The sequence below is a fragment of the Ovis canadensis genome, chromosome 2, assembly GCF_042477335.2.
Source record: "Ovis canadensis isolate MfBH-ARS-UI-01 breed Bighorn chromosome 2, ARS-UI_OviCan_v2, whole genome shotgun sequence".
Classification (NCBI taxonomy): Eukaryota; Metazoa; Chordata; class Mammalia; order Artiodactyla; family Bovidae; genus Ovis; species Ovis canadensis.
The window spans coordinates 28,430,510-28,443,452 of NC_091246.1; the positions used below are offsets into that span (position 1 = coordinate 28,430,510).

At 50.1% G+C, this 12,943-nt stretch overlaps 1 protein-coding gene across 9 annotated transcripts in view; it reads right to left on the bottom strand.

Moving 5' to 3' along the window:
- WNK2 (WNK lysine deficient protein kinase 2) overlaps window positions 1-12,943 on the bottom strand; it is a 154,902-nt gene that overhangs the window by 87,355 nt on the left and 54,604 nt on the right. For all 9 annotated transcript variants that reach the window (XM_069575634.1, XM_069575629.1, XM_069575628.1 and 6 more), the window contains exons 8-10: window positions 6,517-6,799; window positions 3,068-3,270; window positions 288-443 (exon numbers count right to left, since the gene is read on the bottom strand). In XM_069575634.1, coding sequence (XP_069431735.1) covers window positions 288-443; window positions 3,068-3,270; window positions 6,517-6,799 — 642 coding nt within the window. The remainder of the gene's footprint in view (window positions 1-287; window positions 444-3,067; window positions 3,271-6,516; window positions 6,800-12,943) is intronic.

The window sequence follows — 12,943 nt, forward strand, 5'->3', positions numbered from 1 at the left end:
GTCAAGCATCCAGCCTGGGGCCCAGGACACACAGATCTGAGAGGACCACTCTGTGCAATGGGGGCCCTTCCAAATGCTGTGTAACCCTGAGCTCCACAGACACAAGAGACCCATCTCCACTTCTGTCTATACCCCAGACCCTGGGGAACTGCAGAGAAGGAGCACAGGGGGCCTGGACTTGCCAGGAGGTTCACAGGCCCTGGGCTCAGGCCAGCCAAGATGGACAGGCAGGGCCTGGGGAGACCAAGATACCCATGGCACCCATAAGGAGGGCAGCCAGCACTCACCTGGTGGGCAGGGGCTGTGGGCTGGCCTGGGCCTGTTGGCACAGGGGCACTGGGCGGTGGTAGTACAGGGGCGAAGCTCATGGCTGGCTCTGGGAAAGGCTGCTGTGGGAGCGGAGGGCGGGCGGTGGGTGGGACAGAGCCCACCGACAGGCCAGGCTGCAGAGAGCACACAGAGCCACGCTTAGCAACTACCATAAGGCCCACCACCAAGAACACACTCACCATCTTCAGGGACCCACCTCTCATTCCCTACGTCTGCCATCCTGCCAAGGACATTTTCCTAGGAACAGGATTCATCAGAAGCAAGATGTGACGGCCCCCAAACCTCCCAATCAGGGAATGTGCTAGAATTTCAATTCCACAGAGTATCATGCAACCAAGAGATTTGTGGAACCTTGGGAAATGCTTGTGATGGCATTAATTGAGGGAAAGATAAAAATGCACACATCTCTCATTTATAGAGCTGAATAAAAGGTGTACATGCAGACATATTCACAAACAGAATATGGAAACGTGAGGATAAAAAGCGGGACAGAGCCTGAGAGAAGGGTGCTCTGCAGAGCTGAGTCTCCCATGACTCGCCATCAGGAGAGAAACGAGGCCACAGACGTGAGCCTTCAGCACCAGGCAAAGCATAGACACGGAATGGGAAAGAGTCAGAAATGTGATCACTGGATGCTTGATGCAGCTAACTTGTTCCTTTTTAGGTACAATAATGGTACTGGGTTTTGTTTGCAGAGTCTTGATCCTGCAGAGGTATAGATGGAAATATCTTGGGGGCAAAATATCTTTCTGTCTAGGATTTACTTCAAAATACTGGGGGTGCGAGCAGGTGAGAGCTATGGAAAAAAACACCGAGATGACTTCTGAAGCTGAGAACACACTGACATCAGAAGCTTCTCTCACTTGAGGTTTTCTAGATGAAACAGGTGACCATCATTTCCAAAACCATTATCACTCACTTCATCTTTCACAGTAAATGCTGTATGAAAAGCAGCGTGGGGTAGGATGGAATCTCTCCTTTGCATTAACTTGAAGCCACAGGACAGAATGAGTCACCTGCGCACATGTTCCCAAAGCCGCAGTCACCGGCCCAGTGGGAGTCAGGCGCTCAGGCAGCCCGGAAGCCTCAGAGAAGCAGCTTGTATTCCTGACTCCACCAGCTATGCCCTTCCTTCCCTGAGTCCTAGGGGCACATTACCATGGCAACACTCCCCAGGAACCCTCGGTGCACCCTGGGGACCCCTTCTGTCCAAGGTGTTTCTGCATAAATCGTCAAGAGATGGGAGAAAGCACCCCAGACAATGTCAGGTGCTTCCTGGCCTGGCCCCTGACTTCCCTATGCTCAGGCATCCTGGCCTGTGAGCCAAACCTAGGAAACGCACAGCACTGCAGAGACCTGGGTAGAGAACACACTGTGTGACCTGCCCTAGAGGGGATGAGGGCCTGTGGACTGGTCTGGCTCAGCCCCGGCACGGGTAACCTAAAGCCAAGAACCACTGCTCTGAGCAGTGAACTCTTCTTGCTGTAAAATCATATTTTACTTAATTTTGTAAAACGAGTCAAACTGCAAAATGCAAATTGAAAATGAATCCTGGGCTCCGGTTAGCAGAGGCAAACGCTTCAGCTATTTTTCCAAGGGGACTTTTCTGAGCCTGAGCAGACAGAAGGGGAGGGAAAAGAGACAGAGGTGGCTGGAAAGGCTGGCACCTGGCACTCAGGGAGCCCCAAAAGGCAGCCACAGTGTGAGAGCACATGATCGAAAGGACATGCGAAAGCGAGGAAGTGAGAGCACGTCTGGGCGCCGCGGTAACCGAGGACCAGGCAGGAGAGGCTCCTCGGGCAGAGGTTCCTGGGCCTGCTGCTGCTGCTGCTGCTAAGTCACTTCAGTCGTGTCCAACTCTGTGCGACCCCATAGAAGGCAGCCCACCAGGGTCCCCCATGCCTGGGATTCTCCAGGCAAGAATACTGGAGTGGGTTGCCATTTCCTTCTCCAATGCATAAAGTGAAAAGTGAAAGTGAAGTTGCTCAGTCATGTCTGAGGAGCATCTAAATCTCCCTGTGGACCCCTCTCTGCAGCCCAGCTCAAGGGCAACAGAATCTGGGACTGACTGATTGGGGCCTGGGAGATAAGCAATTGTTCTGCTTTCTTTGGCATTAGAAAAAAATCAAAACAATAAATGAAATGTGACTCCCTCATCTAGCAATTTCCATCTCATCTAACAGCCTTAGGTTTTCCATATCTTACAAATTTTTCCACAGGCATAAGCATGAGGCCCTTTCAATCCCACTTCTGAAATATCACTAAAAACATTCCCTATGATTTGGTTGTTTGCATACCTCTAACTTTTAACGGCTGTATAATAAGCAGAGGAGAAATGCCGGGAGGTACTTAACACTTTCTCAGTGAAGCTGCAAACTAACACAAAATCAAAGATTTCAGTGCTATAAATGATGCTTTCCCATCACCTCTGCAACAGTCAGAAGTTACTTTTCAGGCCCAGCATATAGGGCAGGACCTCACCAGCTTTATCACAGCTTTGTATGTACGGGTGTCACTGGGCTCTGTTTTCAGGACTTTCTCATCAAGCAGGTCTTTGAAGGTACATCACAGGCTGCTCCAGCCTGCAGCCCTGCAGTTACCAGCAAGGATGGACTTCCTGCAGGCCCACTTTTGCATGGTTCTGAACTGAAAACAGGCCAGCACAGACTGAATGAACCATCACAGACTCGAGGCCATGTGGACCGGAATACTGGCCAGAAGGGTTGGGCTGACTCACCGTGGCAGGCTGCTGGTAGGCCCCCAGGGAGGGCAGGCTATGTGGCAGGACAGGCCCATCACTCACGCTCACAGGGGGGCTGCACACACACTGGGAGGGGGGTGGCGCTCCGTCTGCCAGTGACCCCAGCACAACACTCTGCTGGCTACTCTGCGAGTCTGAATACACCGTGGAGCCCTGGCCACTGTCGAACGTGCTGTCCGCTGGGGAGGGAGGAAAAAAAAGCATGGGTCAAAGCAGGCACCTCCAAACATCACCCGCACAACACGTTGTACAAGTCCCAGGGAATGCAAACGTGGGACAACTTGTCTGTACGTTTTCTTCTGTAAAACAAGACTTGATTGCATTTCCAGATCACAAGCATAATAAATGTGCATCATTTTAAACAATCACCTATACAGAAGCTATAACTGCACCACCCAGAACTGGCCCTGAGAGCCCGTACCCAACACTGCCTGACACCTGTTGGTGCTCACCATGGACTACCACGGATCCCAGGTGGGCAACTCACACCATCCTCTGTAGGCAGGACGGCCACCTCCACCAGCTTACAGATAGGGACCTCACCTGCCACCTGCCCTGGCCCTGAAAGTGGGCACTTTCAGCTCTTCAAAGGTAGAAGATTGAATGTCCAAGTTAGGAAAAGCTGCAGTCATGTGGAGGAAATTACCAGCTGTGTTTTATAGTGGGAGTGGGCCCTGACCACCTCCAGTCACCACAGCAAAGAGCCTAAATTAGGAAGACTTAGGCCCAAATCTAACCTCTCAGTTCACAGGCTCAGGTCTAAAGTGGCTGGAAAATGGGGCTGACAAGGCCTCTGCCCCACAGGGAGGCCATGAGAGGAGGACCCAAAGGTTCTGCAGCCTCAAGATAGCCTCCCAAGAGGCCAGCCTCACCCAAGGTAAGCCCAGACTGGCCTGTCAAACCCAGCCTGGGTGGAAGAGCTGCCTGTACAGGTGGCACAGACAGGACCGCCACGGCCCACAGGCTGGTCTCACCAAGACACACCTGGGAGGAGAGGGCACCTGCATGGTCGTGCCAGCCAAGAATGAAGAGCAGAAACCTGTGTGAAGTGGTGTTTTTGTTTTACTGCCTCCATATTCCAAAAGCTACATAAACATTAGGATTTGCCATCCATGAACACCAAGCTAATTCTACAGGACACCTTTTGGTGTGGATTTAAACTTTCAATTTTCACTTTAAATAAAGTACAAGAGAACTCTAGTTGGCTTGCAACAAAATAATTTTTCCCAAGAGCTGAGCAGAACTTATTTTGACCCAGAAGACTTATGAATGGTGAGGTTTGATTGTGAAGAACCAGTGAAACACGTGGCTCTGATTTCTGATGAGGTGGCCAGTAGTCATTGTTACTTAGAGAGAGAGAGAGACAGAAACAGGCCAGGTGTGTGCACATGAGAAATGGAGAGTGTGGGCACATGAAAGAAAGATGAGACAGAGAGAGCGCACGAGAGTGAGCGAGACCAATCTCAAGCAGGGTGATTTTAACCATATACGTGACAGCTTACATTTCTAAGTGAATGTGTTTATTTGTATGATAAAAATTACTTAAAAAAATCATTTCTAAGCTATTGAAAACTTGTGTTCTCACAGTCACTGACGCTGGCTCGAGCTTGGTCTGGACTGTGGTGGGTAGCTTACAGAACGCATAGTGGGAAGTTATCTGATACTCGCTGCACCTGCTGATATATGAAAGTCTGTGTGCCCATCTTGTTACCGAAGACCAGGTCCTCTACAGTGATGTGTGTGCTGCTTGGTGTCCCTATTAGTTCATCTTTATGAAGCCAGCGTGGTCCAGCCAGCTACAGGCACTGCAGCCAGAGGGATGGCTGAGCACAGGCTTTCTGCTCTGACCCACAGCAAGGTGCAGAAGAGCATGAGCAGGACGCTGGACTGTGGATTACAGGGAGACACGGGGCCCGTGTGCACGGTATGTGTCCAGATGATGTCGCGAAGGTGTAATCTCTGGAAGTGAAAGTTAAAAGACATTTAACATCAGCGACCTCCAGGGAAAAAAATTAACTGGCTTTTGCTGTATATTCTCTTGGATTTTCTAAATTGTACACAATGTGACTATATTATCTACTTTAAAGAAAATGATTGAGTTGGCCATAAACTTCGTTTGGGCTTTTCTGTACGATGTCCTGGAAAAACCCAAGCAAACCTTTAGGCCAACCCAATACAATCAACAGGTAAAAATGTTTTTGAGAACTACGGCCATGACGTGAAGCACACTCCTCATTCTTAGTCAGGAAGCGGATCTGTGTTCAGACACAACGTCCACTCTAAACGCATCTGTCGATTCACGTCTATGCAGCAGGTCAAGCCTGTACCATGACGTCTTACCACAGCACAGCCTATTCTAGGTCCAAGACTGTATCTCTGCAAAGTTCAACAAAAGGAGATTTCTTAATTCCTGTCCTAAAAATTGTTCAACCAAAAATTATGTTCTCAAAGTATGTAGTGGTATGCCAGGTGCGGAAAGCTTTTTCCTACAAAAAGTTTATACCTGTGAATTAATTTTTTGGTTTATCCGAAAATGTAGTAATGATGTAACGATTCTATTCTCCAAAGCAAACTTGAGCAGGTAGGAGACAAGTAAACAGTTGGCAACTTGTCTTAAAGTGATGGCCAGCTGCTGGTTTGAATTTAAACAGCCTACTTTGGAAGAACGTTTAGCTATTCTACTGATAAAGAAAGGATGTAACTATTAAATAAACAGACTATTTTGGTCTTTCCACACAAAAACACCTAAAATAGTGGCCTGCAAGGGCAGCCCAGCTCTCCACGCTTATTCACAGAACAGACAGAAAAGACTATATCCTCCATCCGTGGCTCACAGCTGAATTTTGAAGATACTGAGGGTAAAGGCAGAATTTCTACTCAGACTTAAAGAAGACACTGGATTCTCCCCGTGGTTTGAGATGAAGCCAGGTACAAAGTAATTCTCACCAATCCATTGGTGACATTCCCTGGGAAACATACTAAAAGTCACAAGTGCAGTACCAGAAGGGAGGTAACCTTGGGGATGGATAATCCAAGCAGTAAAACTCACAACCAAGACCACAGCAAGACTGGAGGCTGCAGCCACTGGCAGCCTCAGAACCACAGCATGCAGCTCAGATGCCTCCACTGGTCAGTGAATCCAGGGTGGAGGTACAGCCCTCAGGTGCCCTGTGAGGCTGGGCTGAGAGCCTCCAGAGGGGATAAGTAGCTGAACTGAGTCAGCTCCAGCCCCGCTGGCTTAGTTCTGAGCCTGCCCTGGGAAGCCAGACTTCAGGGACACATAGATCTCTTTGCCACATGGGGATGCCTCCCAGGAGAATCCCTCCCTGAAGAAATGCTTGCCCACATCAATCATTCATACCCACAGGTGGGTTAGAGGGAGGGGTGGTGCAGGGGGAGGGGGCGCCTAGAGAGGCAGCACTCACAGGCCAGGGAGGTGGCGCTGGCCGGCAGCGCAGGGGTGAGGAGGTGCTGGTCGGCCTCGGGCTCCTCGGACTCTGGCAGCCCGGCCTGCGAGTGGTAGGTCACCTGGACCTGCAGGGGCGTGGGTGGGCCCCTGGCCTTGTCAGGGCTGCCGAGCTCCCGCTGCTCCTGGGGCTGCAGCGCTGGCCAGATCCTCTTTCGCCGCCACTGGATCAGTGCCACACGGTCACGGATGGACTTGGCCACAATCTTCACGTCACTCTCATGGAAAAATCCTGACTCAATCTGCAAAGGAAATCGCCATATCATTACCGGGACCAGCTCCAGCTGCACACCCCACTTCCAGGGGACCCTGCCATCTGCACTGCTACCTCCTGCCTGGGGAGTCTCTGCCCTAAGTCCCCTCGTAGGGTCCCTCACCCTCATAACCAAGTTTACCAAGCTCATCGCTGTCACGGACACTCTCATCATCCCGGAAGTAAACATCCTCCCACCACTGACTGTAGATCCACGGGGAGACTGACCATCTAAACCTACAAGAATCCAGCTCCTGGGTCTGTGGCAACACAGCCGATGCTCGTAACCATGGGCCAGGTGTGTGAGGGGAAGAGAGATCCCAATCTGCCTCTGGCAGGGCCAGAACACAGGGCAGACTCCCACTGGCTGGGCCCCAGGGCTTTCCTGGAGCCCCTCCCACAGGCTGGCCAAGGGTAGGAAGGAGGTCCTGGCTGCATCTGTGTGCTCAGGGACAGGTACAAGGAGCCTCAGCCAACACTGTCCTCAGTGTCGTCCTGGACACTCTCTGAGAAATCAAAGACTGGAGGAAAGAGGTACATTCAGTAACAAGAGACCAAGAAGGTATGTAGCCATGCCTAGCAAAACTCTGAACCCAATTCACCCAACAGAGCATTTGAGAGCATCTGTAAAGGAGTCAACAGTCTCTAGGAAACATCACGGTGCCCTCTGAGAATACCTATGGCAAAACCACGAAACAGCGGAAGCCGGGCTCCTCACCATCACTGTGGGATTCCCCACGTGAAAAGAGAGAAAACAACAGAACAGGCCTCGTGGGGCTGGATGGGAATGGTGCGAACTCACAGTTTTCAAAGCACAAGACACAAATACACCAGATGTAGATGTGAGCACATATAACACACGGCGTAGTGCGTGCTTCTGAACCGCCCACTGAGTGGGCCTGGGGCAATGGCAGCCAACAAGTGGAGCCTGGCGGCCGTGATGCGCAGGACTCCCCACGAGACGGCAGGCTCAGGCTTGCGGGGAAAGGGCGGCGGAGTCGGACGTCTCACTGTGCCTGAGATCGAGGACCTGCTGGGAAGACGACAGACAGCAGGACAACACGGAAGCCAGCATCCAAGGCCTCCTACTGGCTGAATCCGGGGCACTCTGAGCATTAAAATAAAGTGATACCACAACGGTTTGAAGGACATGTCCACAAACGCACACAGGGGAAACGGAACTGATCTGCGGTGGCAGAAGTCCTTGGTTTGCTGCCAATATGAGGCTACACAGAGGACTGCCACGTACATGCAGCTTGTCTCTCTGCCTCTCAGCCCTCTCGGCCTCTCTCTGTGCCTCTCTGTCTCCGTCCTTCCCTTTCTCCATCTGTCTCTCTGCCTCTGCCTCTCTCTCTCTCTCTCTCAGTCTGACTGTTTCTCCCTTTATTTCTTTCCCTCCTGTGGATCACTTTCTCCCATGAAGCCACTCTTGCCATGAAGGCATCACTGGAAGGCTCCAGACCCTTGGTGGGGCAGGGCTGCTCTCGGGATTCTGACAGCTGAGGCAGCTGTGAGCAAAGTCCCCATCTGTGGGAAACAGACACAGATATATTCAGGGTGCTCAGTCTGTAAAGAATCTGCCTGCAAGTGCAGGAGACCTGGGTTCGATCCCTGGATTGGGAAGATCCCCTGGAGAAGGAAATGGCAACCCACTCCAGTATCCTCGCCTGGAAAATCTCACGGACAGAGGGGCCTGATGGGCTGCAGTCCATGGGGTCACAAAAGGTCGGGCACAACTGAGCGACGAACACTAACTAAAGTCATCTTGAACGGACCTGTCCCACATTTGCAACTTCCCTCTAAGTTTGTGATTACTTCAAAAGACTCCTGTCAGAAGACAACTCCACTGGACAGAATGAACCGTGCAGACGTTCACCCTGAGGCTCCCACCAGGCTCAGCCCAGGATGGCAGAGGTGCAAGCTGGGCTGTGCCCACGGCCAGGACCCGCTGAAGAGGCCAAGCAGGTTCCGCGCCCACCCTCAGTGCTACCCACGTGGCCGACCTGACCAGAGGCCGCTGAAAAGAAGGCATCCCACAGACACACCTGCCTGCCATTTCTATTTTCTGCCCATGACCCATTTTTCCTTACGTCTCCATTTTCACAGTCACCACCCAGTGATCCTCTCCAAAGTGTTCCTTCTATTTTTTCCCAATCAGGAGAGAATTTGGCCACACTGGGGCATCCTGTTATCTGGAAGCTGTGAAGGTGGAAGGGCTGGTACCACTGACACAAGAACCCTGGGCTAGGCTCCAAGCCCCCTACCCTCCCACCCTTGGGGGTCTACACAAGGGGTCATTTCCAGATCAAAGCCAACCCAGGTCCCTAAAGAACTCACCCTTCTCTCAGCTATGGGGCCATCTTTGTTCTGATCCACATCCACGTGGGCCACCTCACTGCATCCTCTACCCACACCAGTGGCCCCCGCCTCCCCTGCTCCCCACAGGACCTGCTGCAAGTTGACGGTAGAGGGAGAAGAGAAAGCTATTGCATCGGCCTCCTCCCACCCCCAGCAGCCTCAGGAAAGCAGCCTCATCATCTTCAAAACTTAACGCTTGCTAATCTTAGGCGTTAACAACAGGGCAGCCCAGAATGCGGACCAGGTCCTAAAACTGTGTTGGGTTAAAGCTATCAGCAAGTGACCACCCAGCAGAGCTGCCAGGAGGCTGTGAGCTCTGAAAGTCTCCCCAGCTCAGGCTGTCTCCAGGGACAGCCCATGAAAGGCTCAGGCACCTACCATCAGGACCCCAGGGAGAAGAGCCTCAGACCCCAGTTTTGGGTCTGGTGTTTACAGATGTGTGGGGAGGGGAGAGGAGGGAAAGGGAAAGAAGGGGAATTAGACCCTCACCACGGGCTGCAGCACTAGCACTGACCTACAAGACCCAGCCAGGAGACAGGAGTTGCAACCAGTAACAATCGGGGCATTCACGCGGGAGGAAGACCCCACTGTGCAAATGCGGCCACGTTCTGCTCATCGCAGGCACCCAGGGTTCTGGGTTCATTCTGTTTCTTAACAGAGTGCTGGGTATGTGTTGGTTTTTATTATTCCTTAACTGAACACAATGATGTGCCGCCCTCTGCACAGCTGCCATACAGCATGGAGGGTGTGCCCATGAAAAAGTGCTTTTAAAGGAAACACAGGAGAGGAAAGGGGGAGAAGCTGGGCCCAAGGCCTGTGCTGTGAACTCTCAGAGACACCTTCTGCCCATGAGTGCAGGCAGGTGCTAGAGACTTGGTGAAGACAGGGCCGTGGCTATAGGCACAGGCGTGGATCCAAGGGCCTGGGGGCCATGGGCATTCTCTGTGTTAAGCCATAGGAGGGATGAGTCCTCTCAGGAAGGTAGGCAGGTCCTGGGAAGGGGCCCAGGCCATGTTTGGGCACCGCCGTCCTATAATTGAAGAGTGTCTGGAACAAACCAAGAATGAAGCCAGAGCTGCAGGACGTACCTGGCGTAGCTGAGACACAGATGGCTCCAGCTGTCTGGGTCCCAGATGCCTCCAGGACACGCCACCACGTGAACCTGTGTCCCCTGCCATTCTCAGACCACCGCTATATAGTGTTCACGGGGGAATGAGAACACTGTTCATCACCTGTGCTTTCCGAGGTGCCTGCACGTTGACAGACACAATCCCTCAAGGCCATCCAGGGTCCTACCTCATCTCCAAGCAGGGCTGTCCCAGCCCTCAGCCTGCCTCCCCTCCTCTTAACACCGGGACAGCTAGAGCTGCAGGCCAGGTACTCCCAATCTCCACGGTCCCTCCAGGATGCTCGTCAAATGCAACTCACCCTCATGAATCTCAGCTCACAAGATACCAGCCTACACACAACCTTGGCTGCTACTTATGTCTATGCTTTAAACTTCAGCAGAAAACTTGGAGGGACCAATGTCACAGTATGGGGAGAAGAAAGGTCCTGAATTCATAGGACTAATGGGTTGGTAACTTTTTTTTTTTTTAACTTTTTTAATGTGGAATCTAAAATATAATTAATCTATTGATATATATAAAAAAGAATAGACTCACAGACATGAAAAACAAACTATGGTTACCAAAGGAGAAAGGGAGGGGGAGGGGCAAATTAGGTCTAGGGATTAACAGATACAAACTACTATACTAAAATAGATAAGCTGGTAATTAACTTAATGCAACTCTCAGCAAATATGCAGCAATTCAACAGCACTATGCAAGGTCATAGAAAGATACTCCGGGAAGCCACGGAGCTAAATAATTCTATTCAATCCGATTATAGCAGAGGTGTCTGTTTCTAAGTCCAGGAATGTGACCAGCAGCTGGGAAGGAGTCCTGACATGGGCACCATGCCATCAGCAGGACGTCATACCCACCACACATGCCAGCAGAGGCACAGGCTGCTGTCAAGTGCAGGGCAGGGTCCTGGGTGGCCATGCACCTCCCACTCCTGTCATGCACCAACCTGCTGCAACCACCTAAACCAAGCTCCATGGACCCCTCACCTGACATGTGCCCAGTCCCCCGAGGTCCCCTTGCTTTATGACTCCCACACCTTACATGGCATGGCCAGCCTCAGCTTCCTCATCTGACCAGAGTTCCATGGCACAGTGGTCAGCAGAGGCTGGACCCAAAGATATGCTGCCCACAAGAGCCTGTGCAGGCAGTCTCCCCTCTACCTCTTGTAGCCCACCTTCCAGGGCCATATCAGGGTCCTTCCCTACCAAATTACCAGTGGCCTTATTAACTCTGAACAAAACAAACTAGAACTAGAACAAACAGAACTAGAATAAAATAATTTTACAATTTGTATGGAACCACAGCAGACCCCAAATAGCCAAAATAATCTTGAGAAAGAAGAACAGAGTTAGAGGAATCATGCTCCCTGACTTGTGACTATACTACAAAGCTACCATTATCAAAATAGTGGTACTGGCATGAAAACAGAAATATAGACCAATGGAATAGGACAGAAAGCTCCCAAATAAACCCATACACTCACGGTCAATTAATCTACCCTCCAAACAGGCAGGCATATACACTGGAGAAAAGACAATATGTGGTACTGGGAAAACTGGACAGCTACATGTAAAAGGATGAAATTAGAACATCCTCTAACATCACATATAAAAATAAACTCAAAATGGATTGAAGACCTCAGTGTAAGACTAGATGCTATAAAATTAGAGGAAAATACAGGCAGAACACTCTTTGACAAAAATTACAGTAATATTTTTTTGGATCTGTCTTCTACAGTAATGAAAACAAAGGCAAAAATAAACAGGACCTAATTAAGTTTAAAGGCTTTGCATAGCAAAGGAAACTATAAACAAAACAAAAAAAAACCCCTACAGAATGAAGTAAAACATTTGCAAACGATGCAACTGAAAACGGATTAACTTCCAAAATATGCAAACAGTTCATATAGCTTCCCTCTCTCTCTCTCTCTCTCTCTGTACATATGTGTGTGTGTGTATGTGTATGTGTATATATATATATATATATACATATATATATATATATATATATATAGCCAAATTTTCACTGGAAGGAATGATGCTGAAGCTGAAACTTCAATATTTTCACCACCTGATGCAAAGAACTGACTCACTGGAAAAGACCCTGATGCTGGGAAAGATTGAAGGAGGGAGGAGAGGGGGATGACAGAGGATGAGATGGTTAGATGGCATCACCAACTCGATGGATGTGAATTTGAGTCAACTCCGAGAGTTGGTGATAGACAGGGAAGCCTGGCATGCTGCAGTCCATGGAGTCACAAAGAGTCAGACACAACTGAATGACTGAACTGAACTGATATATATATATCAAAAAAATGGGCAGAAGACCTAACTAGATACCTGTCCAAAGAAGACATACAGATGGACAACAGGTACAGGAAAAGATGCTCAACACTGCTAATTATTCAAGAAGGGCAAATCAAAACTACAATGAGAGATCCCCTCACACTTGTCAGAATGGTCATCTTCAAAAGTCTACAAATAATAAATGTTGGCAAGGATGTGGAGAAAAGGGAACCCTCCTACACTGCTGGGGGGAATGTAAATTGATACAGCCAGTTCAGAGAACAGTATTGAGGTTGCTTAAGAAATAGAGTTACAATATGATCCAGAAACCCCACTCCCAGGTATATAACTGGAAAAGACAAA